General features: G+C 41.0%; 1 protein-coding gene across 1 annotated transcript; it reads right to left on the bottom strand.

Moving 5' to 3' along the window:
• Window positions 1-1751: 1751 nt before the first annotated feature.
• kcnk12 (potassium channel, subfamily K, member 12) lies at window positions 1752-24176 on the bottom strand. Its single transcript, XM_085369402.1, has 2 exons — window positions 23837-24176; window positions 1752-2644 (listed from the first exon to the last, which is right to left on the bottom strand). The coding sequence occupies exons 1-2, from the start codon at window positions 24174-24176 to the stop codon at window positions 1752-1754; spliced, it is 1233 nt and encodes a 410-aa protein (XP_085225528.1).
• Window positions 24177-26853: the final 2677 nt, after the last annotated feature.

The following is a 26853-nucleotide window of genomic DNA, read 5'->3' on the forward strand; positions in this document are numbered from 1 at the left end:
TGTCTCATATTCACAGTGTAAAAGTGATGGGCGTGAGGAGAGAGAGCTGCAAGTAAAAAGGAAGCGGGAGAGTTCTGGTGCAGTGTGCGTTAAGTGAATGCAGAGATGACAAGGGTGGGGGTGGGGTGTGTGTGGGGGGGGACAATCAGATGCTGAAGATGGGAGAGTTGAGCCATTGGTTGAGAGAGACCATCGATTTGCATTGGCCACCTCTTTTCTCTCTGCTTCCCTCCTCTTCATCAACGTGTCCCGGACAGTTTAACTATCAATTTCTCCTCCTCTGTCACGCTGTTTACAAACATCAAACGCCATCACGTGGCTTTAAATCTCACACACACACCGCCGCTTCGGAATAGATAGTTGCCGGCAACAGGGACATTGATCGTGAGCCTGACAGGGCAACCATATCCTCCGCAAACACCCTCCATCCATAAAACCTTGGCTGCACATTTATGCTGAACTCAAGACAAAAAAATCAAGCTTTGCAGGACTTTAGGCCTTCTTCTTCTTCTTCTTCTTCTTCTTCTTCCTTTTTTTTTCACTCAAAATGCACAAAAAAGAAAAAAAAGCATCCATCAGTGAAAACAAATCCTTACAATGATGAATCAGTTTTCAGTCTAGCGACTACGACTGACCCGGCCGTGCTCAGTCAGCATCATTTAACATAATGTGCCCATGGAATAAAGCCACATGCAATTTATTTGCTTGTCAAACTCCTTCCACTTTCTTATACATACATACCTTATAAATCCTTAAAGCTGTTTCTTATTTATTCAGCTCTCCAAATACATGTCTGCATGCTGCAGTGGACGAACAATTAGAAAAGCTTTATCGTTTACTTCCCTTCGCAGACAGCTGTAAGCTTTAAAAAAAAAAAAGAGGAGAGAGAAGAAGTTGGGAAGGTGCCCTCTTTTACCCTTTGAGTCAAAGTCCTTGGCCGCTGAAGCATGTTCTTAGCTGATAAGAGGACCAGTTCCTTTTTTTTTTTCCAGAAATGGATTTTTATTCTTCAACTCTTTTCTTTTTCACCATGTTGAGCAATGCAAGAGGAACAAAAATGAAACCAATCACCTGAGGATAGATGAGAAAAACAAGTGGGGGGGGGGGGGGGGGGCTCTGCGCAATCGTAGGAATGGTGCAAAAAAATGCATGAGAAACATATAATGCATAGATCAGTATGTGCTATATCATTCGGCGATTACGCTCCTTTTACATCAACATTCAGTACGCACATTTAAATAAACTGGCAAAACCTCAAACAGTAAATACTGTGCTGAACGTTTCCCTTGACTGCTTTACAGCACGTCATTAAAGTTGTATAAGTCTGATAGGATAGAGCGAGTGTAGCAGACTGTGTCCTCTGCAGAATAACACTGATGTATAAGAGACTTTGTCTGAGACTCAGTTTGTTCTGGGTTGGGACTGAGGTCAATGGGCGATTGTTGGTTCCCACGCTTCCAGGTCAGTTTATGTTTTCTATTGATGACTCTGTGCTTCTCTCTTCATACCATCACCACCACCATCATCACCAAATCATCATTAAAATCATCACCATTATTATCATACCTGTATTATCACAGGCCAAACAAAAGTATTTTAAAAAAAATCATATGTATCATGCATGTCGATATTACACTGGCAATCCCTTTCGAGAAAAAAAAAAACCTCAGACAAAACTTTTTGTGTTTTTATATGGCGATCAACCTCTGGGTTCTTATTACAGTACGAGTGTAAAGTGCCCCCCACACCCTCTACCTGGAGTTACTTGTCTCTGCCAGTCTGTTGTTCATGATACCCAGAGCACCAACCCCCCCAGAGAAACCATTATGGCGTGAGCTGCCGCATACTGTCCTGGGATATCCGTTGGCAGACTCAGACAGCTGCTTCTGCATGATGGCCAGCGACACTTTGCTAGAGGCTGCCAGGTCTTTCATGGAGATCATCTCCCCCGATAATCTGCGACCCTCTGCGTCACTGTCACAAGGTCCGTCTGAGTCGGGCGGCTGACCAAACCGACGCTGGCGACCTTTGGAACCCGGGCGGATGGCATTGCGTCTGCCCAGGAAAGCATTAGCGTTATTGCAGCGCTGGCAAAACAGGCAGCTCATTTTCTCCAGCATCCAATTGAGCACCTGCTTGATGACAATAGAAATAACATTGAATAGCGAGTAGATGCAGCACACACCCATTAGCATGAAAAAGAAGTTGGCCACCCTGTAAAGGCTTTGGTATTCGTAAGCCGCGCTCTGGCTGCTGACAAAGTCCCCAAAGCCAATGGTGCTGAAGGTGACAAAGCAGAAGTAGAGAGAGTCTAAGTAAGCCCAGCCCTCAACGGGCGTGTACATGGCTGATGCACAGCAGGAGATGGTGATGGCTGACAGGCCAAGTATGAGCATCACGTGATACACCGAGGGCTTCCATCCTGGCAAGGAGTAGGCTGAGAAGTCATGGCGGATGCCTGGTGGGAGTAGGCCGCTGTTCCTGATTCGTCTCTCCCTCACAGCCTTCATCACCACAGCCAGCAGTGTGATGATGCGCTCCAGGAAGAGGTTAAAGAAAAGGATGGTTCCGGCACAGCCCAGAAGCCCGTAAAAGATCAGGAAAACTTTGCCTGCAATTGTCACAGGTGTCGTCATCCCAAAACCTGCAGAAACAGAAAAGATATCACGCGTTCAGCCATGCAGCAGAGGCCACGACCGGATTTTCACCTACGAGATGTTTGCAGTTTCCTCACAGGAAGTGAGTTTCAGGCCAGGGAAGTGATCCGTGAAAGAAAAATAACCTCAAAATCTAAAAGAGGATTAAATGAGGCTTGAATCATTCTTCTAAAACATTTTGCCTAGTAATTAAAATGACGTAAAGCCGAGGATTAGCTGTGCAAATACAAATTATGTACAGAAAGTACTGCATGATAATTTGACTCGATGCTGATATGAGAATGCAAGCTTTTACTGGAAGATTAGTGTCTGAAAAGTCATATACAGAGACAAAGGAACTGTGTGATAATTATGTTTTGCACTGTGAGAGAGAATAAGGGGAAAGCGATAAAATCCAAAATATATAAATATTTGCCAACAAGAAAAAAATTGATCATAATTTAAAAAATGAAGAAATATGTCCAATAATGGTGTAGCAGCTTATTCAATATTAAATCCTTGCAGATATTTAAGCCATTACTTGTATTATTAGTTATTAATAGTTAAATCTTTTAAAAAGAACCATTTGTATAGTGAAAATTGATTGTGAAAAACCTTGATTCTGTATATTCAGCATATTTTTATTGCTGTGAGTAAGAAAAATCAAATAACTTAGAAGGATATCGAGAAGAGGATGCCAAAAATAAGCTGGGTTAAGCCTTCTGAATATGCCCCCCCCCCCCCTCTTCAGCTGCGTCTGGCTTCCTGCTATCGCCTGATTTCTTAGTCACTTTGAGCGAGTGTTCAAGCTGAGGAAGTGGTTATTAGAGCAGAGGAGGGAGGATGTTTATGGATTCTGCTGCGTGTTGAAGGAGCACTCCTCAAACTCGAGTGCCACAGGTTTGGCTCTGATGTAAACATGTGTCTGATATCTGGGCATGGCATTGTTTCGCATCAGGTCAAATACTTGGAAGAGAAAAGGGTGGAACCAATTAAGGCAAAACAATAATTTAAGTCGTTATCTTCAATTAAAATGAGAGGTAAAATAAATAGCAGAGGTTGCCGCCCATACAAAATGTGCTTATTATCCATCCAGTATCCTATTTTACAAAACAAAAGCATCTGACCAACGTGTCTATTACTGGAGCCACTATGGAAACCCCACATTGCAGAGAAGTCGTGAAATCTGCAGTGCATCATATATTTTCCTTCTTGATTAATTTCCAAAACCCGGTATAAATAAAAATTGTGTAAAACATTATATGAATTTATATGTGCAAAGCATACTCTAAAAAACAGCCAGTACAGAAATACTATGCAGCTTCTGCAGGAGACCTGCTACATGCATATTCTCCCACTGACTGATTTTTCATGTGCAAATTTTCTGCACATATATCCATACGTATGTATATATATACACACACACACATATGTATATATTTTTTTTTTAAGTGGTTATTTGTATGCATGCTTGGGACGCTCTGTCCAAGGTCAAATTGAACACACACACCTAAGCGCACACAGAGTGTCGAGCCCCTTATCTACAGAACAGCAGATGGTATATTTGTCAACAAATAAAATCGTGCTGAAAGATCAAGCAGTTCACTTTCAGGCCAAGGTTAATTGATTTTTCCATCATGGCTATCCTCGTTCTCAATCTTCTCAGTGCATTAGGGCTGTGCTTTACCCCTTTTTCCCACCAGCCACCCTTGTCAAGTAATAAATGACATCAATATCCAGACAATACTTCCTTTATGATAGACAAAATGGCTTTTTTGCCCTTATCTCTAGCACTGAAAACCACTCTCACGCAGGTTTGCTGTTGACACGATGGGTCATTTAGATCAACACTGATTGATACAAATTGCTTTATGGACAACAGGGAATATAAGCCCCACGCGTCCACACATGCACACCTTATGGCTTCCTACACACACGCGTACGTACGGTAGTTTTCATTCCAGACATGACATAATCTGCTTTTGTGACCATTACAAAGTTCAAGTAACATACACCGAAGCAACTGAAAGGTGAGGGGCAGCGATTACCCAAATTAAGCCCTTCAGTGAAATCCTATTTCAGTGTTTCATAGTTAATTAATTAGCAGTCCAAGTCTCTCTAACTGAGCTGAATCATAGGGAAAACAGATTACATCTTCTCAGGGCACACAGAGACAGTCTTCCGCACCGTCTCTCATTACCAAGTAAATTACCTAAGAGAGGAAAAGGCACCAGGCATCGATTCAGTGTAGCATTTCAGAGCCATTACTCCAGACTACTGTGTCAGGACACAGTAGGGAAAACAGGACAATATTAGAAACCAAAGTGCAGGAGAGCCAAAACCAAAAGATGCTAAACTCTGTGTTACTTTTATTCTCAAAGACTTCTTCATTTATTCTTTAAAAACGCTTAAAAATACTGCTGACTTTTGTGAAAACATCAATTTTACCCACCCGGTCTCAGCCAAGATGACTCATTTAATTCGGCCGAACTTGATAAGGCAGAAAATCATACGTGTGCAAATCCAATTCAGACAGAGCCCTCTGAGAACATTTATTCATTAACATTAAATAAAGTATGCTCAACTCAACACAGAAGATGATGTTATGCTCTAATGACTAATGATGCTTACCCACATAATTAGACACCAGAGATTCAACCAGGAAGAAAATGATGGAAACGGCGCCATTAGTATCCATTACTTACCAATGTGACAGTTTTAAGAGGAGAAGAAGAAAAAAAGATGATCTAATGATTATCTGACGGTGGGCGAAATGAAATAGAGGGAAATTGCTATTACACGGTAGTGAATCCAACCTTTTATCACCGAGAGTCGAGTGTAAATCATATTCACTTTGCTGCTGATACAGTTTAAACTGAGCAGCTTTTATTACAGTCCAGCGACAAAGGGTTCATTAAGTCCCACAGTAAAGTTAGGACCTAAACAAACAGCTCTCATTACTGTGTGTTTTTTTTTTTTACAGATATATCAATGGAGATTACGAATGCTCTGCACTTAACTTGATTCGCTTAGTAGTGTGCTCGCCTCTAAGCAGAAATCAATCATCAGCTTTTGCACTAAAGAGCCACTCTAAAATCTAAAACACTTAACAGACGTTTCATTATCTGCAGAGATCGCTGCACAAAAGAGTTAATAGCAGCTATTGCAGTAAATAACACTGCACCGTTCAATCACTCTTCATGTCAGTCGAGTGACGTTTCCTCTGGCAAATTGAGATGAAATGTGCTATTCAATAGCAGTTTGTGTAAAGAAACAATGAGGCAGCAGAAATAATTTCCTCATAAGCATACAGATGTATTCACTGAAGTGTTATAGTGAGGGATTAGGGGCAATTTTACAGGTGGAGATGAGGCTGCAAATATTGGTTTTGGTTATTGCCAATATACCAGTCAGTCAGTCAGTTTGCCTCACAATACTTTTCAACTTTCAGATCCAATCCAATCCAGATCTGTGGCACTCAAACCAAAGTTTCAAGCTGCAGTAATCTTTTTCTTTTTTACGACAATGGCTTTGATGATTATAATTTCAAAGGCTCTGTTTATCTGGGGAAACCTACAGATAATTATGTTCAAACTCTGCAGTTCCTCTCAGCTATATGAAGTGTTTCAGCACCATTCTGTGCACTATTACGAAAGTTTTGATTTTATATAACTGCTCTCTTTAGACTAATTTAGCATCTGCATCAAAAGCAGGTGCCTGTGGCTCCTGGAGGTGGAGGGTGGCACGTTATTTTTTTTTATCCTTGGCTCCTCTGATTTGAAAGTCACGAATGTCCTTGGACTATATACTGAACCATTCAGTGATGTATGAGTGTGTCGATGACAGGTAAAATGTTTAGTGGCAGAAAAGTATGCTTTTAGAATGCGTGAATCTGGTTTGCAGTGTAAAAGTGCTTTAAGTGCGCAGTAAGAGCAGAAAGGTTCAGGAAAAAAGTACCAGTCCATTTGTTCAACAGTTACTGAAGACCAAAACCAGAGTGAAAAGAAGAGTGCAATGCTGTCAAGCGTCTTTAAAAATCTCCTAGGCGGGTTACGTTGCCACAACTATAAAGGCAACAGAATAAAATTCACGAGACAAGCTCATGAAACCTCTGAGTGAGCACTCGTGCCCTGCAAGTGGAGGCATTCAGGAACTCCGTGTTCCTCAATGTTTTCCACGTCTGTTTGATTTATTGGTTTCCCCGTCTGTGGCTGCAGCATCTTTCACTTTACTTCCTGTTTAACTTTCAAGCCAGGTTCCACATGTTGCCCCCTTCCTTTTCCCACCCCTCGTTAGCACCTTGATTGAGTTCACCTGTACTTCATTATCCCTCTTCCCTCCCTCATGTTTCCTAGGAGCCTATATGACAATGCAGCAGAGAAGGAGGCTATGAGTGGCCTGTATGACTGGAAACTGTTTCAGTTAATTACAAACCCATCATTAAGATTACAACTGGGTATTCTGATCTGACTTAGACACTAAACTACAAATGAATATGTTCCTGCGATGAAAACATTCATGTGGTGTGTGAGACATTTTCAACTCGCTTCTTTCAGCGGCAGCCCAGGTGGTGTTGGATAGTCTGAGCACAACTAAGGAATAATTATTAGAGCAAAATTCCAACTAGGAGGCTGACATACAGATTTTTTGCAAGATCGACAACTAGCAAAGGTCAGATTTGCCTTGTTTTGGGTTATATTGCTATTTCAAGGCTTCTACGCCAATTAAAGTTTTTTAAACTTGGTTGCAGCTATTGGAGGGGAATATGTTTTCCTAAGGATCCATATTTCTTGTTGGTTCTCGTCACATAAAGACAAATATTTTAGATTGTTTCTATAACTTTAGACTCTAACGTTAGCTCACAGAGGTTCAGGAAATCTTTTGGGAATGATGAAACAAGTGAACTGATTGGTCAGCAGGAGGTGAGTTTGTGAGTGCTGATCTCTTATCTCCAACATAATCTGCTCTGGAGCACATGACCATGGCAATATGCTCAGATTAGAGTTAACTCTCTTGTTTGATTCACTTAGCCCTAAATCCTACTTCATAGTCCAGGTCGGTTTGCCAACTGTCCTGTTTTTCCTGGGACATCCCGTATAATGAGCAAAATTGGTTCGTCCCGCGTATATTGACCTTTACCTGCAACGTTGCATACAGTGTGTATTTACACTATGCCCAGCTGGTTGTGCATTGTGCTTCTGGCACACCAGAGTGTCCCTTATTTGATAGTTAAAAAGTTGGCAACTCTAAGTACAGGCTTCAGCTTTGGTCTGTTGGGACCAATTTATTACTTTTATTGCAAATGGCAATGTCTTCCTGTAAGTCTCTGCTCCTGTCAGGATAAAAATCTTTCATTATGCAATAAGGACGATCAGTCAGACCAACACTATCGATTTAAAGTAATGCTTGGTCAGTTCGTGTTTTCCCTATAAATTGCCACCTCTCTGTGCGTGGGATTAATACACATTAATTCTGATAGAAAACCGTGCAAACACTCCAGGCCCAAATAGAAACTGGAAATATGATCTAACTGTCAATTCAAAGAAAATTATGGTGGAGTAATCTAATCCATACCAGGTGTGTGCAGTAGAGCGCACCTTGGTGCTTGTGTCATATTTAATCAAAGGCCACTTTAAACTTTTATAAAATAAAGTTTCCAGAAAAAGGGATATTGATTTAGCTTATGGGGGGGAAAAAGCCTCATAAGGCCAGTCATCATGAAGCTGAGTGCATGTCTTATGTTACAACCAGTCTGCATGGACCAAGGTAACGTCAGGTAAGGTCAGAATTAATTGGCTGCACCAAAATGGATAGAAAAGACACAATGCAAGGCAAATATAAAATAAAGCCAATTCAAGTGGGTATAAAATCCTAATGGAAATCCACAAGAGAACGAAGGGCAACTAAAAGTGCTGTATTTTCACTATATATATATATATATATATATATATATATATATATATATATATATATATATATATATATATATATATATATATATATATATATATATATATATACATACAGATATACAGATTCAATATATGACTGTTTTGCAAAGCAAAAATCTCATCCTGGCATCCTACTGGCCCGTGTCCCCAATTAATATACTTAAAAAACAAACTCTTACTCAAACTGCTTTCCACTAGTGGGAACAGTCCTAAATTTGCCCGATATGAGCCGCAGCGGAAAAATGCCACGCAATGCCCTCTGATGGCTGTGTTTCTGTGACAAACAGGAAATCATTAGTCACGGGCGCGGCGTAGTGGGGGTCTGCAGAGAGGACAGAGGGCCGAGGAAGCAGCAGCATGGCCAGACCTGAGACATCAACGCCACACCATCTGCTGAGGAGTTGCCAAGATTACTGACAGACTGGAATAACAGGAATGTTCACACTGTGCTGCCAGCTTTACAAAAAGCAGATGATAGAGTGGACGCAATGCCAAGTTTTGCTTGAGATGTGGCTGCGTTGTTGTATCTGTTGACTGCATACATACAAATTAAACAAAGACTGTAGCATTATATATTAAAAAAAAAAAAACCTAAGCCAGGGTGCCTGAAGCAAAACAGCCTGGATTTGAATTTCACACTCGTTTAATTTATAGGCAGTGCATTACTGGTATCTGTTCTTCAAGTCAAAGGATTGTTAAAGAGCGTCTTGTGCCACACCACCCTATTAGAAGAAATATCGGACTGACGTTATCTGCAAGAAACCTTTGGGTACCATTCATTAAAGCGGGTCGATGCAGATATAAATCACAGAGTAACATTTTGTGCAAATAATTTACACACCGTGTGAGAGATAGCAACGTAACAGAAACCTGAGCACAACCTGAATATTTTTCTCTGATTCTTTTATAATTAAATTGGCTCCCCCATAACTGAATTTGGTCTGGCTTTTTATATCGTGTCCCAGCAGTTAATTCACTGGCAAAAAGAGCCGAAAGGACTGATGACTCCACTGTAGTCTGTATTGATTTGTTGTCAAAAGAAAAAGGAGGTGGGGGGGGGGGGGGGGGGGGGGGGGGTGTTGCATTCTCTTTGGATGCGCAGCACATTTACTCTTTTGTGTTTAGTTTTCACTCTGTTTTTCACCTCTGCGGCATGAAAAAAAGTCAGGACTTGAATAAGGAAAATACAAAATCAGGATTCATGTGGCTGCAGTGTTTATTTACAAACAGTAACAGAGATTTTGTTCCTTCTTACGGCTGAGAAGTCCTTCTCTCATCAGTTTAATAGCTTCTGGCTATGGATCTAAAGGCCATGTTCTCGTGCTTCCTATTATCTTGTACTGTGTGCACTGTAAATATTTGAATAAAGGCTGCACAAAACTCTCACGTTTAAGTCTGCAAAGTAAACACACCTGTCCAAGTGGAGCACTACAACCCTGTGATTAGCATGATAAGCCCGCGTGTTCAGTTAATAGGTTATAAACATGTTATCCTCATACCGTGACGGCAAAAAGAAAATAAAGTGTTACATATCAGGACCTGGTAAAACAAGAACTATCTTGTCCTTAACAGGTGTAAAAGTTATCTAAATACTAAAATAAAGACTTGTAGAGTCACTTTTAGCAGTAGTAACAGGAAGTAATCATTTTCTGCATGACTTTATCAGCCTCCCACATCATAGATGAGGAGTTCTGGCTCTCTTCTCTTCATCACTGGTTCAGTTCATTGAGGTTTCAAGGCATTAATTTATGCACAGCCTGATTGGGGTCAGGACTGACCGGGTCATTGCTTCTTTTCTTTTTCTGACATTCTGTTGTGGATTTTGGATAATTGTGATGTTACATAAGCCAGTCCCAGCTTTAACTATCAGATACAGTGGGGCAAAAAAGTATTTAGTCAGCCACCGATTGTGCAAGTTCCCCCACTTAAAATGATGACAGAGGTCAGTAATTTGCACCAGAGGTACACTTCAACTGTGAGAGACAGAATGTGAAAAAAAAATCCATGAATTCACATGGTAGGATTTGTAAAGAATTTATTCGTAAATTAGGGTGGAAAATAAGTATTTGGTCACCTCAAACAAGGAAAGTCTCTTGCCCTCACAGACCTGTAACGTCTTCTGTAAGAAGCTTTTCTGTCCCCCACTCGTTACCTGTATGAATGGCACCTGTTTGAACTCATCATCTGTATAAAAGACACCTGTCCACAGCCTCAAACAGTCAGACTCCAAACTCCGCCATGGCCAAGACCAAAGAGCTTTCGAAGGACACCAGGAAAAGTATTGTAGACCTGCACCAGACTGGGAAGAGTGAATCTACAATAGGCAAGCAGCTTGGTGTGAAAAAATCAACTGTGGGAGCAATCATCAGAAAATGGAAGACATACAAGACCACTGATAATCTCCCTCGATCTGGGGCTCCACGCAAGATCTCATCCCGTGGGGTCAAAATGATCATGAGAACGGTGAGCAAAGATCCCAGAACCACACGGGGGGACCTGGTGAATGACCTGCAGAGAGCTGGGACCAAAGTAACAAAGGTCACCATCAGTAACACACTACAACGGCAGGGAATCAAATCCCGCAGTGCCAGACGTGTTCCGCTGCTGAAGCCAGTGCATGTCCAGGCCCGTCTGAAGTTTGCCAGAGAGCACATGGATGATACAGCAGAGGATTGGGAGAATGTCATGTGGTCAGATGAAACCAAAGTAGAACGTTTTGGTATAAACTCAACTCGTCATGTTTGGAGGAAGAAGAATACTGAGTTGCATCCCAAGAACACCATACCTACTGTGAAGCATGGGGGTGGAAACATCATGCTATGGGGCTGTTTTTCTGCCAAGGGGACAGGACGACTGATCCGTGTTAAGGACAGAATGAATGGGGCCATGTATCGTGAGATTTTGAGCCAAAACCTCAGTGAGAACTTTGAAGATGAAACAAGGCTGGGTCTTCCAACATGACAATGATCCAAAACACACCGCCCGGGCAACAAAGGAGTGGCTCCGTAAGAAGCATTTGAAAGTCCTGGAGTGGCCTAGCCAGTCTCCAGACCTCAACCCCATAGAAAATCTGTGGCGGGAGTTGAAAGTCCGTGTTGCTCGGCGACAGCCCCAAAACATCACTGCTCTCGAGAAGATCTGCATGGAGGAATGGGCCAAAATACCAGCTACTGTGTGTGCAAACCTGGTAAAGACCTATAGTAAACGTTTGACCTCTGTTATTGCCAACAAAGGTTATGTTACAAAGTATTGAGTTGTATTTTTGTTATTGACCAAATACTTATTTTCCACCCTGATTTACCAATAAATTCTTTACAAATCCTACCATGTGGATTCATGGATTTTTTTTTCACATTCTGTCTCTCACAGTTGAAGTGTACCTCTGGTGCAAATTACTGACCTCTGTCATCGTTTTAAGTGGGGGAACTTGCACAATCGGTGGCTGACTAAATACTTTTTTGCCCCACTGTAGATGCCATTTCATTTGAATACTTTGGTATACAGACAAGTTTATGATTGACTGCAAACAAACCTTACTCATCACATCCACCATCGGTCTTGACAGTTGATATGAGGTGTTTTTGTTAGTGCTGTACTATGTTTACTTTAGTCTCATCTGTCCAAATGACAGAAGTCTTGTGATTCAGATGCACCTTTGTAAGCCTAAGTTGTGCTGCTGCGTCCTTTTACGAGAGAAGAGAATTTCTTATCGCCACCCCAAAGAAAACCATAATTGTTCAGTCTTTCTGTAATTGTACTGTCATGAAATTGAATATGTTAACTAAGGCCTGAGGAGATTTAACCAGATTTTCTGAGCATTGCACGATCTAACCTTGGGGTCAATTTGCTGGGATGTCCACTCCTGGGAAGATTGGCAGCAGTCTGGAGTGTTTTGCACTCGTAAATTATCTTTTTGTTTTGTTGAACGATGGACTTGAACTTTTCTGAAATTGTCATATAAACCTTTCCAGACTGGTGGGCAGCAACAGCTTCGTCTCTAGGATAACTGCTAATGTCTTTCCTTCTTTGGCATTGTGTTAACATACATGGTGCTCACACTTGCTCATGATCAGTTAATTAAATGCATTAGTTAATCAGCACCTGGCTGCTACTTACCCTCTAAACTCCAGTAAGCAGGGATCAGTAAAGGTGTACTTAATTTTTCACACACCGCTTTTGCATTTTGCCTTAATTAAAAATAAATAAATAACAGCATGATATAACATGTTATATGTTGTCATCTGAGGTTATATTTATCTAATTTTAAGACCTGCAAAATCTCATGTCTGCATGTCACATTGTGTATGTCTTTCTCAGCTCTGCTGCATTAAAAAAGAAAAATAAATAAATGCAGCAACTGCTTGGGGTCAGCATAAATTTGCTTTAATGACTTTTCCTTTCCTGCTAACATGAAAGCTCAGGCTATAAATTAAGGCTGAGCAGCTACAATAATGATGTTTGATCATACACAGGGAAACAAGAAGCTGGGAGAATGGATGAAAGAAAGCTCTGTTGCTCACAGTTAAGTAATGTTTTACTTTATACTAAACAAATGTGCCCACTGTGAGTCTGAGAGTGGCTGACTGTGCCACAGGCTGCCAGCTTGGAGGTAACAGAAGAATTTGTGAATGCGGACAGAATATCCTCAGCTGTATCTCATCCTGTTTTTACTACAAGGGTAATAATTCTTTCAATATAAAAATAAAAATGCATGATAAATCAATATTTAGGTGGCAACAATGAAAGATTTTATATTAGAGAGAAGGTCTGTTGAGTGATTTCAGTCCATATGATGGCTGGCAAAAGCTCTGTGCAGGGCTGTGATATTAAGCTACAGTCAGACGAGCTGGTGGTTGGTGTAGACGCTCATTCAGCTAGACCGAATGATTATTCTCACATTAAAGAACATTTAAGGACAGTGTTTGGCCTAACTCAGGATATTTGGTCCGTTTCTTCATCTTTTAATCTAATAATGATGATTAATCGCATGAATAAAGGTCAAGCCCAAAATATATGCTTTTGTTGCGTTAGCTCTGTTTAGCTCCTTAAAGTGAAAGTGATCAGATTCTAGAGAATTTTGGTTAATCCCAAATCTGACATTTAATCAAACACATTCACATTAAATGATATTTCAATGTATTTTTTTTTTAATTTATCCACTAAAGGATGTAATATTGGAGCATGGCTAAGTGCTGTTCTCCCTTTTCTCTCTGCTCTTACACAAGCAGCCCCTCCTTTACATGAACAGACAGATGGATGGCTGCCAAATCACAATGCTCACCAACTTACTGTTAGCTCATTAACATTGATAACTATTTATAAACATGACCCAAGATGCAGATAAATGTTCAACTAGTGCAAAAACTGATTTTTAAAAAAGCTTCATTCCTGCTCTGAAAGTGGTTGTCTCACTTTTACTGCATCAGAGGTTGCTAACCTACCAAAAAAAAGGATGCAGACTTTTTCTGCTTATGGGGAAACTTTGAACTCTCATAGCTGCAAGTCAGCAATGACTACTATGCGTCAGTCCCAGTGGGTTGCCTGATAAATTGGCAATGATCAAAATGTTATCAGCAGGTAAAAAAAATTAAATGAATGACTGTAAAAATTAACCCTGACACAGAGAAGGTCACAAGACTTCAGAGTGCAAAGCACACAGAGAGTTTTATCTTCCCAGTGCCATGTTGCTGCAAAGAGCAGAATCAGTGAAATGCTAATCAGCTTGAGGAAGATGAAGCCCAGCAAATTTGCTGTGTCTTCTAAAATGATCTTGGTATCACTTGGCCGTGATGGTTTACGTCTGTGAGTTACTGTACGTAGGCGAGTACATGCCAAGTCAGACCAGATTTATGACCTGCTGCGACAGAGCACAGAGGTGTGTACAGCCTTTCTGTACAGCAGCAATTAACTATGATGGAGATTTATTGAAGCTTAGGCTTCCCAGTAGGTTTGCCCTGTACCACAGAAACACACATGCACATGTATTTCTGCTTCACAGTGGGAAACACTTTTGAACAACAGGATCTGAGAGAGTGGAAGAGATGGAGGGATAAAATAAATGAATGAAAGCAGCTATTTCTTATCTGGACACATTTTAATTCTAGTCTTTTAATTTTGGTTTAAACTTTACTGCTAATGTAACTTTCACCAACATATTTTAAAAAATAACTTTAAAGCAAAAGTTCAACCCCTCTCATCTTAGCAGTTGCAGGCCAATCTCAAAATTACAATTTATTGTTAAGTCTTTAGACTTAGACTTAGAGACTTAGAGCTTTTTATTGTCATTGTGCAGTTTCTTGCACAGCGAAATTGGGTAGCTGAACCACAAAGGTGCTAAAGTAAGAAGAAGAGAAACCAATATACAACGAAGGCGGAAAATAAATAAATAAATAAATAAATAAATAAATAGAATAAAATAAAAAACAGTGTATATGTATACATATGTGAGTGGAACTATATACATGGCGTATGTGTAGGAAACATTGAAACAGACTGGGACCAAAATAATTGCACATGAGCCAAAAATATTGCACGTAACATGGAAAGACTGAGATATTGCACATAGATGATCAACAGAAGTGTCAGGGTGGATGTGTTGGGGAAGTCTTTACACACTTTTAGTTTGCATTAATAGTTCTGACAGCCCACGGGAAGAAGCTGTTCTTTAGTCTGTTGGTTTTGCACCTGATGGATCTGAGCCTTTTTCCAGAGGGCAGGATGTTGAAGAGGTGGTGGTTAGGATGGAGGTGGTCCTTTATAATTGCCCTGGCTCTGGAGGGTTTAGGCAGGGTTGTAGCTAAGCAGCTTTCTTGATAAATTTTAGTCTGTGTTTTGTACTTATTCCCCTGAAACAGCTCTTCTCAGAGTCTTCTGTGATAACTTGTTACATAGTGTTCAGTTCAGGCTCTCTTCCATTTCTCTTGTCTAGAGTGTGACACAAGGTTCTGTTTTAGGGCCCTTATTGTTTCTGTTACATCTGCTCTGACTTCAGCACTTTAAGCACTTTTAAGGACATTTCTTATCACTGCTATGTAGATGACTCAGTTATATATTTATTTTAAGCCCCAAGATGCTTCTAAGTTTCAGATCTGCAGCCTTAAAACTATGGATGCATCACACCATCTGCCATCTTGGTTCATCTAAGCCAGGTCCAGTTATGTACTTCTGTGTAACAGGAGGCCATATCCACAGGCCTACTTCATTTACAGAATGAAAATCAAAGCAGCCACTGGGGATTCTTCCTGCTGACAAACTGGTCAGCTACAGATCAAACCTAGAAGTGAACAAAGTTTGCCTTCAGAGGAAAAGCTATACCTCAGTGCGGAAGCCAACATGTTTCCCAACTTTTACTTTGAAGGCAAATAGTTTCCGTTTTTAGTTTGTGTTGCACTTTTCACAATTTCACTATGGAGAGTAGCTGTACGATGTTTAAAGACACTTTCATCACTTCCATTCAAAATACTACTGCAATGATATGCTAGAAACTGAAGCAATCATAAAGAGGTTTTAGCCAACCAGTTAGGAAATATTTTTTTTCGCAACAGGTGGTTGCAAGGGAGTCGCTAACTGGTCTGTAGGTCTGTGTTAGTGGGACTTTAGAACTAACTAGTCGTGATTAGTCATTTTTCCCTCCTGACCAGTACCAGCTAGATGGCCTGTGGGAATGGTATCTTATGCCCTTGAGCCTACATGTCACCATCATTGTCACATGTCCAAAATGATGGAAAAAATTAATGTCACAAGGTTTGTGATCATGTGCATGCAAAACCTAAATAATGGTTAAGGTACTACTTTAAATGTGAAGTAGCTGATGGCAAAGCTAGCATATTAGCATGTCTACAAGCTTTTATAGTGAGAACAGTAATACAACATGTCCGTGTCAGCAGGATGACTCTTTGTTTTACTTTGCAACTCGGTATGAGTTGGCAAGTTATTATCTTGTAAGCCAGAGAACAAAGATTATAATATCAAAGATCCCTGGGCTTGGGGAGTTGTATGTGAAAAAATAATCACTTTGGCAATCACTTGCTGATAGTAATGATAGGGTAGTACAACTAACTTTTATTTAGCTTCTTATTATGATATTGTGCATGCTGCTTCACTGTCACCCTGCAAAGATTAAACAGAACAGAGCTATTGATAATGTTATTAGCAGCACCTATAAGGAGTCAAAGTGACATACATGATTGGGACTGAAAACTGTAAGTTTGAAAATGAAAATAATTTGGAGCTGTGGAGTTAGAGGTTACAGTCGTCTGGACCCCGTCTCTGCTTGAAGCCAGAAACGACATTTAGCTTCAATTTAGTGACCAAACTAATCTTCCAAACTCATGTAATAATTTCCTGCTTTTCACCATAAGTCCACCCTCCCGCCTCCCAGTGCTTTACAAAAAATATTGCATAAGGAAGCTTTAGGGCAAAAATGAGACATATTGCATTCCCATATTTTAGACGAAATCCCATGCAAGTCTTATGCAGAAGTGGTACACAACAGGTTTACTTAATCCCTAGTGAGACATTTTTCTGCCCCGAGTGTTTGGACTAATCTAAAAAGACCCCCAGTGCCTTTCATGTGACTGGGGACTCCCCTTTTTCCACTTTTAACAGTGACATTTCCTCAGCGTCACTGAGCAGCCACTGAGATCTGAAGAAAGGAAAGGGGAAAACCAGAAACAAAAAAAGTCATAACATACAGCTTCAAATGAACTGATCTTTGAAATTTTTATCGAGTGTGCAGTTCAGCAGTCTATTGTGTAACACAGTGGCAGTGATACTCCCAAAAACTTACAATATAATTTAAAAGTGACTTAATTAATACAAACCCAATTCCACAAAAAATGGTATGCTATGTAAAATGTATAGAAATGCAAAGAAATAGATGATGATTTGCATTTCTCAAACCCATATTCTAGTCATAACAGAACACAGAAAACCTTTCAGATGTTCAAACTGAGAAAGTATACCATTTTAAGAAATTGTAAGGTTATGTTTAATTTAATGACAGCAAGACATATCAAAAAAGTTGGGACAGGACCATGTTTCCTACTGTGTAGCAGCCCCTCTTCTTTCAACATCAGACTGTAAACATTTGGAAAATGATGAGATCAGTTGTTGGACTTCTTAGAGAGGAATATTGTCTCAGGAATTGTCCCGTTCTTGTCTTATATAGGCTTCTAGCTGCTCAACAGTCCCTCTTTGTCATATTTAATTCATTTCAACGCGCTTCGAATGCTTTCAGTTAATGAAAATTCTGGACTGCAAAAAGGTCAGTTCAACTCTTCTCCTACAAATGCTGTAGCATTTGTAGCTGCTTCAGTATGCAGCTTTGCATTTACTTCCTGAGATATGCAAGACATGTGGATTTGAGCTGTGCCAGGTGAACTGTGTTTTCCAAAAAGAATTCGTCTGACGGTTTTCCACTTTGCCTCCCTACAAAGAGCTTTGACTTTTCCTGTTGCCATATGGCTTCTTCTTGCTATCTCTGCCTGTATTTACTTCTGAGAAACTCTGCCTCTCGTAGACGCCCTTTTTGCATCTGATCATGTTGCTGACATGTTAACAGTTAATCCAGTGAGTTTTTTTTAATGTTTTCTATGATCTTGTGAATAAATCATTGCATTTTGTTTTTATTTACTTTTTTTTTTTAAATTAGATCTCAGTTTGATTCTCATCCGGTTTTTTTATGTTGTGGTGTCTTTTTTTAGCCTTTTTTGGGGGGTCAATTTTATTGTGTTTTTATATTTTGCTGTTGTACTTAAATTGGACTAAAATCGATATATGGTTCGTTTTTGTTGTTTTCAAACTCTCTTGTAAAGTACATCTCCTTTTAAAAAAATTGACATTGACTAATATACAGCAACCTAAGTTTTTCAGAATTGGGGTTGTAAGTAGAAAGAAATGAGACAACGGTGTTAAAAGAAGGACTATGTCCAGCGCAGTGAGATCTGAGACTGACGTTAGATGGGAATCGGCATTGTTTGAGACACTCTAGCAACAGTGCTGAAGCGAGAGACGGACAACAAGAACAACTTGAAAAATTGCTGTGCAGTGATTTTGCCTTCGCAGATTGCAAACCTTTCCCACCTACCTCCCAAAGGCGCATTCATAACATGCACCAACAGTAACAACAACACAGATGGTTTTGTCCCAGCGAGGCAGCACGAAGTGGTTAATCTAAATGAGAACACGACATCAAAGCAAAAACACAGCCTGCCTTCAGGAATCCACGCACTCCATCATGTGACATTTCACACTGCTTAAATGCCAACGCACGCTTCACCAGACTGAGGTGACATTGTCTTATAACCTCAGAGGCACACGAATTAAAAGACAGCACAGTACAGAACAAATTTGGTTTGCACATACATCGGGCCTTGGTCAGAGAGGCATGGTCACACAAACCTCACAAGTGTGACTCAGTGAGACTCAATGAGACTGCCAAATTAGCACTTTTTAAATTGGCACCAGAAGATGAGGAGAATAATACCCTCTAAGCCATTAGGCCTAATTGTCTACTAACACTCCAGAAACGCTGAAGATTATAATGTTTCTAAATCTTTTCTTACATTTATCATTACATAACACGCTTGTAGCTTTCTTGAGTTAACAATTTTTTTTCTAATCGTCACCTAGTTATAATACAAATGCAATATAATGCCAGAATGGCTTTGATTGCTTTTTGATTGCTGGTTTATGAGATTACAAAGTGATCATGTTTGAAATAATGACTGTTAAAAAACAAACCTGTCCTTCTGCAGCGGAGGCATTAAGTCAGATCTGCTGCTCATTAACAGGAATCGGTTATCGCTCTGCTGGACTGAATACATCGTGATTTCGCAGATACTTTTGGTGTTGACTTTTAGAAAAGTTGGCAGAGTAATGCATATTCACACACTGCTTCAAAAAATAATTTTCCTGTTATGGGATTCATGAAATAGAGTCATAATCTGACTATAAACACAAATTCAGAAACTCTGCTGAACCAACCCCCAGTTCAGTTGAGGGACTGACATATTTTGTCCATGTATCTCGTTTCATGAAATATTAGACGACTGTCCTGGCAGATGTGCTGTATTAGCATAGCAGGGTATATTTTAAACTCATTTGGGCAAACAAAGACACCTTCAGCCAGGTTTTGAGCACTGTCACCTGGTTTGGGCCTTTCTGTGCCTGCGTGGATTTCCTCTGGATACTGTGCAAGACATGCAAGCTAGTTTAACTGGCAAATCTAAATTGACCAAGCATGTAAGATAAAGTGTTAGAATCCCCTAGAATAAAGCACTCTATAAAAAATGGTGGTCAATAAGAGAGTACATGCTGTAAACATCATACTAGTAATCCAACAAGCATCGTTTACTCTTATGTTTTAATATCTCAATCAGACCAGTCCAGTAGTGACTTTCCTTTTTAGCTCTTTCAACCACTCAGGGCACCACCTGGTCCTTAAGCTGTTGTGTGCTTTAATATGTTCACCAACTAATCTCTATCTTTGTCTGTCCACTGTTTAGAGCTGGACATTTAGTGTACTCCACAAGGGGGTTCTTTGCTAATTAACAGCTCACAGGAAACAATTAAATGAGCCTCTCAGTGAGACTAAAAGACTAAAAGATCTAAGAGCTAAACGCAGCTAAAACACATGAAGAGTTGACTGGAAACCAGAGATTTATGCAGTATCCCTCTCTGTGTAACGTATAACACATAAAAGGGATTGCTAATGTCGAAATGTTCTTTAATGCAGCTTTAAGTTACACTTTTGAGAGGTGTTCTCAATGTGATCTGACACATAAATACAAAACGGGGTTTTTATGGCACTTATTATGTTATAATATCATCATAACACTACAGTAAGCTCAAAGCCGTCTGGCTAATGTGGACAGTTTGTTCGTAATGATCACATTTCATCTCAGTAGCTACTCTGTACAGCCAGGATCAAGCAGGATTATGTCTTGTCCATTTCTGACATTCCTCTTAATTTTGAAAGTTTTCTGCAGGTTCAGTGAGGATTTATTTAAAGCAAAAGAAACTGCATGTGGCTCTTTTGTGTGCTGTGTGTTAAACTACTATTTGCATTGTCTGCCTTTGTGGATATAGTTGTGATAGAGCAGGATGCTGCAGTGGCTGCCAGGGGCAGGACAGAGTTTATCCTCAGGAATAAACAGTGCAGAACACAATCCAAATTTGCAACTGAATGTTACAAACTGCTGAACAACTAACAGCCTTAACCTGCTTAATAACTCCCAACAAGCTAAAAGTTCTCAATCTAATTGATTCTCTTCCCTCGCTGCTTAATTCTCAGGCAAGTATTTTCATTGCCAGCACTGTAAAAGTGACTAAGGGTTTCTCCTAAATGCCATTATAGGTACTCAAAATGAGACATACAGGCTCTCAAAAGACTACAGAGAGCTGTCCTAATTGGCAGCTAGCATCTATCAATCAGCCCTGAAGGCTATAAATATCCATTTTATTGATGCAACTCTTGTGCCCTCCTTAATGTGAGTTCAAACACAGTAACCAGAAATATGGGGCAATACAATACAACCAATACAAGAAGGCTGAAAAGAGTCTAACAGTCTATATTTTCATGCTAGACACACATTAGATACTTGTGTGGGATTTTTTTGAGTGTGTAGGTGGCTTTGAGTTAAATATGCAGGAGCTTATAACTTTGCTTCCACATTAATGCACTTGGCCCTGGCTGTACATGTCCCATCCATTCCCACTCATCACACAGAAACTCCGCTCACAGGAAACATAGATAAACAGCTGTTCAAGAATTCATGATAGAAAAGTTAATGTTTGTAGTTGGAGCTCACCTGTCAGAAATTTTACAGATGTTTCTCTGACAGGGCTTCTCAACAGGGAAATGCTTTTTGTGCCTCAAGCTTGTTTTTTTCTTATTGTAGCCTCCCCTTGAGTGATTACTGGGACTAATCAGAAGTGACACTGAATGGCAGCACTGTGTGAAGTGGTCATTATACTGCTGTGTATATGACAGGTAGTGCTAACGTTGCTCACCAAATCAAGCATATCGAGCAGCCATGCTCAGCTGTTATCCCGGCAGCTGTTTTCAGTTCCAACCTACGTTAAGTGACAGCTCAGCCGATACCTTTCTATGCATCCAACTGTCAAATCTCATATGGGTCATACTATTTAAGCCCATTTAACTGGCCTGTTCAGTGCAAGTCACTTTGCAGCCACCTCCACCTCAGCTCATGCTATCTCAGATTTAATCGGTGTCTTATCTGATGCCTGCCCCGTTTATTCTGCTCTCCCCACCTATATCCTCATACAGGCAGAAGGCAGATGTGCTCCTCACAGCTACTCTCATGCATAAATGCTGGACAAACTTTTGTTTCTTCTTTTTTGAACAATTTCACTCAAAACCAGAAATGTGCAGCTACAGAAAATAAAAAAAAAGTCAGAGTTTAACCAATCTGAGGGAACACCAGAGATTTCAATCTGGGCCAAAGTGCTAGTTTTGTTGCATTTGTTCAACATACGCTTTGGAAAAAGCTGCAGTGGATTTGATACTTACTGCAGATTTTTGGAAATTCTAAAACAACACAATGTGTGCAGCACCGATGGCCAGTGAACCCAGCCAAATCCCGGGGTAAAGTATGCATCATGTGGCCACGGCTTTATTTCATTCTTCAAAGTGATGCTATGGAGGCACATCAAGGGGAGCAAAGAGTCACTGCTGATTTGAAGCCTCGGCCACAGCAGAGTCAGAGGCGGGAAGTGTTTGGGAGGAAAGTCTAGAGTGCACAGGGGGATGCCGCTCTGATAAAGAGTTGTGTGGGGAGGCCCCACAATCCCTTTTATATCACCATCTCACAAGCATGCAGAAAAAAGTAGCACACAAGCCAGAGGGTTGGGGTGGGGGGGAGCGGGTTGAGATCAAAGGAGGATGAAATGCTAGACAGAAATCCATGCAAACACATGAAAAGGAGGAAATATTGTAGAAAGCATCATAACATCATTCTTTTCTCCTTCCCTTTCCCCCCGCAAGCTGCTGAGTCAGTTTTTATCATCAGCCTGTTGGGTAAAGAAAGCGATGCAGTTTGACAACCGGAGTACAAAGGATTTCAACCTGCCACAGACATGTACACAAACACAGCTGCTGTGGTTCCCTCCCATGACACGGTGAGCTGAGTGCACGGGCTCCCCGAGTGCTCTGTGTCTGTGCCTTTGTGTGTCTGCGAGCAGGAGGTAGAAGGACTAATAAAGCTCTCCTGACAGGTCTACAGTAAATAAAGTTGTGACAGGTTCCCTGCTCACGTGGATCAGCTTTCTTTTATCACTCCCTATGCCACAGTATTCAATTAAAAATAGTTGCCGAAGGTGTCACACTGTATACACAGATTGTGTTTGTGTGTTTAGGCCAAGGTCAGAGACAGCTGCTGGAGTGTGTTCATTTGCTTGTTCGCATTCACTCACTCATTTACTCACTGTAAGCTGTGGCTCGGCTTTATCTGTCCGGGGTGTGGTGTGATGCTGGTGGTGGTGTGAGGGGCGGGTGTGCATGATTGGAGGGGGGTGTTGGAGCCCATCAGGCATGCAGTGCACCACAGTATTGGCCCTCGGGGTGCCCTGGGAGGGACACTTGCTCTTTTCTGACCTATTGCACAAGTAAATGTTAAATGGGGAGGGGGCGGGGTGAGAGCAGAAGGGGCTTCTCATTGACATTCCTTTTGGTTTGAACAGAAACGTGGCCAAAAAAAAAAAAGAGTTGCACCCGTGGGTGCTGTCCTATAGCCAGGGAACTCATCCCTGTTCCAAATGGCAGACAAGTCAGATGCCGTCCCCGGTGCCAAAGTCCCTCACAGCCAAAATGTAACACATGATTGGAAAGAAAAACACAATAATTTGGATCATTTATTCTGCATGTAAGCCAGTGGAAAGAAAGCCCCCCTCATGGAAGCAGCTCCAGTTTATGTGACATCCACACAAAAAGTAAGGATATCAGTATTTATCATGAATACAATTTAAAATAAAACACCTCTAATCCAATCCAGTAACAAAGACCCATTCAAGTGTTTCCTGTCTTCACGACATGGGCTGACAAGCATCCCTGGAATTTCTTCTTCTTTTATTAACACAAAGCTTTATGTGGGCTTGGCATGTGTGTGGTTTTATGTAGAATAGCCCTAATGCATATTTTCCAACATGTATGCTGTCGAGAGAACAACATGATGCAACCGAATGGACCAAGAGGTCAGGGATTTAGTGAATGCTGCAGAGATCACCCACCTATAGTCGACACCACAGTTCCAACAAAATAAAAAGCCCCTGTAAAATCCCATCTTGGCCTCAGAGCGTCAGCCCGGATTCCGGCGGCGATGGCAGCCTCGTACTCCCGCAGGAAGGAGTTCAGCTCCTGCAGGCTTATGTTGAAGGTCTCACTGAAGTTGAGGAGCGTCCCGTTCCAGCGCCCGTGAGCCCGCAGCTCGGAGGGCCTCTCTATAGCCGAGAAGACCGCAGCGCCGCACAGCAGGTACACTAAAATGAGGATGGCGAGCAAAACGAAGCGGCCGTTGTCCTCGTTGAGGTGCAGGGAGCGGCAGTCTTGCAGTCGCTGGCCAGGCATCATCCAAATTTCAGCACCACTCGCGCGTCGGACAGCGACAAGCTCCACATCAGAGACGGCATTCACTCGTCTGTAGGTATCCTCTGGAAGTCACTGTCCTGCTCTGTGGCTCCACTTCTCCGGGCAACAATTCCTCTCCCGACACGTTGTCTCATTGTAGTTGTGAAGTGATATTATGTATAGCTTAAAAGCACAAAGAACGACCCCACTTGTGGATTTAAGTCCGCACATCCATCAAAGAGTTAATGCGAAAAGCCACAGGCGCCTAGTTTCATGATACATTCCCCCCCTCTCCTTGTGGCAATGCAGTTGGCGTAAAGTGGACTGCAGCTTAAATCCAACCGGGCGCGCTTCTTTTGAGCAAAAGCAAGCAGTAGTATCCACCGGGTACCCCTCCTCCGTTGCACCAAAACGATCCCCCACACAAAAGATCACAATGACGCTCGAGATTCTCTAAGTTACAAATGAGTGCGCCTAAAAAAATCACCACGTCCCTCCTTACAAGTAAAGTCTTCTGTTTCCATACAGGCTTGTTCTGCAGGAGTGCGGAGCTGTCGTCTAAACGTGGGCACTGGTGGTAGCACAGTGCATCCCATCAGCAGCGGGTGTTGTGAAATCTCTCATCGAATCCAGGGGGTGTGCGTTTGGCTGAAGATAAGCAGCATCCCCGTATGCGTCCTTAGATGGGGTAGTCTTCAGATCTCAGGATTTACATTTTCACTCCGGTGCAGACGCTATCTTTTGCCATGCGCACTGTGGCTACTCTCTAGAAACTCACTTTCAGCACAGCGGGCGCAAAAGCAGAACCAAAATTAAGCTATACCTCCTTAAACTAAACTATTCCTAACAGCTTCAGTGGAGAGTCAGAGGCACAAAAATGTAACTGTCAGAAGAAGAAAAAAAACCGGTGGAAAAAGCCATACTTTCTCAATTAATCAAATATTAATTACATGCTAATTATCTCCTTAATGTTAGAAATTATGGCTTGGCGATGATGCCGATTGCAATTTCACAGATTCAAAACCGCCATATTCAGCGCACAGTGACTCAAAACACGGCAAAGAAGAAATCATCACACAGGAGGCGCCAATAGCAAAACAATACTAAGCTGAAAAATATCTCCACGATTAACTGATTATCAAAATATAGAGATTTATAGATTTTTAATTAAATAAATGAAATAAACCTCGACAACGAGGAAGTAAGCAACAATACTAAATAATACTATTTATGACTTTACTTATAACTTTACTTTTTTTAAAATTCCACCGCTGGAAATAATGCAAAACAAAAAAAATGTTATATCCAGTGTACCTATAACATAAAGTAAGAAAAAAAAACCCTAAAGATAGTCGGACATGATCTCACCCCGCTGTCATCCTTTCACTTGATCCGATTGAATAACGACCCAGAAAAAAAAGACCTGATGGTAAGATGGAGATTTAAAACATTTTTCGTTTAAGAAAAGATGGGGTGGAGTTGGGGTTGGCGGTGGCCACATGTGCTAAAATCATCTGCCAAGAGCAGGTCAAAACTTTCTTCAGATCACGGCTGAGTAAACTTCTACAGACCCCACCAGGTTCAAATTACTCGGTTTCCTCTGGGTTCAGTTGGTCAAAATCAATGTCGACCTGGAGAGCTGCTGATCCATTTAAATACCCGTGAAAATATCGACTGAGGCTTTAAAAAGACCTTATCCAACTGAAGAGGAAGGAGCCACAAACAAGCTGTCACTTCAGATGTCATAGGCTAAGCTATGTTTGATAATAAATGAAACGTGTGAATGAGAGTGAGGCTAATGAGAAAGAAAAAACATATCCTGTGAGAATCAAGTCGAAAAAGTGGGCGTTGAATCGGCATTGTTGTGACAGGCAGTAGTTAATTTTCTAATGAGTTGACAGTAACGGGGTTGCATAAGGTGGCTGTATTGATCATGCTTTCTAATCTAGTTAATTGGCTTACAAATATGAAGGCAGACTGCAGAACAGGGGCACACTGCGCACAGTTATCTCTGCTCCTCTGAGTCTGTCCTTGTCAAATCCAATCTGGAGCTCAAAATGTAGGAAAGCCCAGGACGGAGATATGAAAGAAGACATCAGTGAAATATTGTGTCTTTGGCACTGGCAGGAGTCACATCCAATCATAACTCTTTGTGATATAAAAATATGTTGTCAGAAATACCAAGGTAAAAAAAACAAACGAAAACACTGTGTAGTGGTGTAGCAACATCAGGAAAATACAGGAATATGGTGAGGAAAAAAACAAGAAGCAGCATGCTTACTTTTTGATGTTATTCCTATTCTCCACCCACCAGTTTCTTTTCAGGGTCACAGGAGGGGCTGTAGACTATCCCTGCACTGACTGCTTAGAAGGCAAGGAAATCAATACAGGCATTCAGACATACAGAACAGAAGCTCATTCATACCTGCGGGTCATTTCGAGTCTCTGTTCCCCCCTGACTGTGGGTGGAAACAAGCACCTATGAAAAAGGAACTAATCCTGGGTCAGTTTGTAGGCAACAATAATATTAACTTTTGAGATACAATATGAATCATTTAGCTGATGATACTTTGTTTGAGCCGTGGCATTTAGAAGCAGTAAGCACAGGCTAAAAATATATTCACAAAAGGAGCATTCATGTAGTTCATCTCCATTTCAGATGGTGCAGTATTAAAAGTTA

This window comes from Diplotaxodon limnothrissa, linkage group LG13, assembly GCF_057381915.1.
Source record: "Diplotaxodon limnothrissa isolate DT_005_m linkage group LG13, D_limnothrissa_male_GT1.1, whole genome shotgun sequence".
Classification (NCBI taxonomy): domain Eukaryota; kingdom Metazoa; phylum Chordata; class Actinopteri; order Cichliformes; family Cichlidae; genus Diplotaxodon; species Diplotaxodon limnothrissa.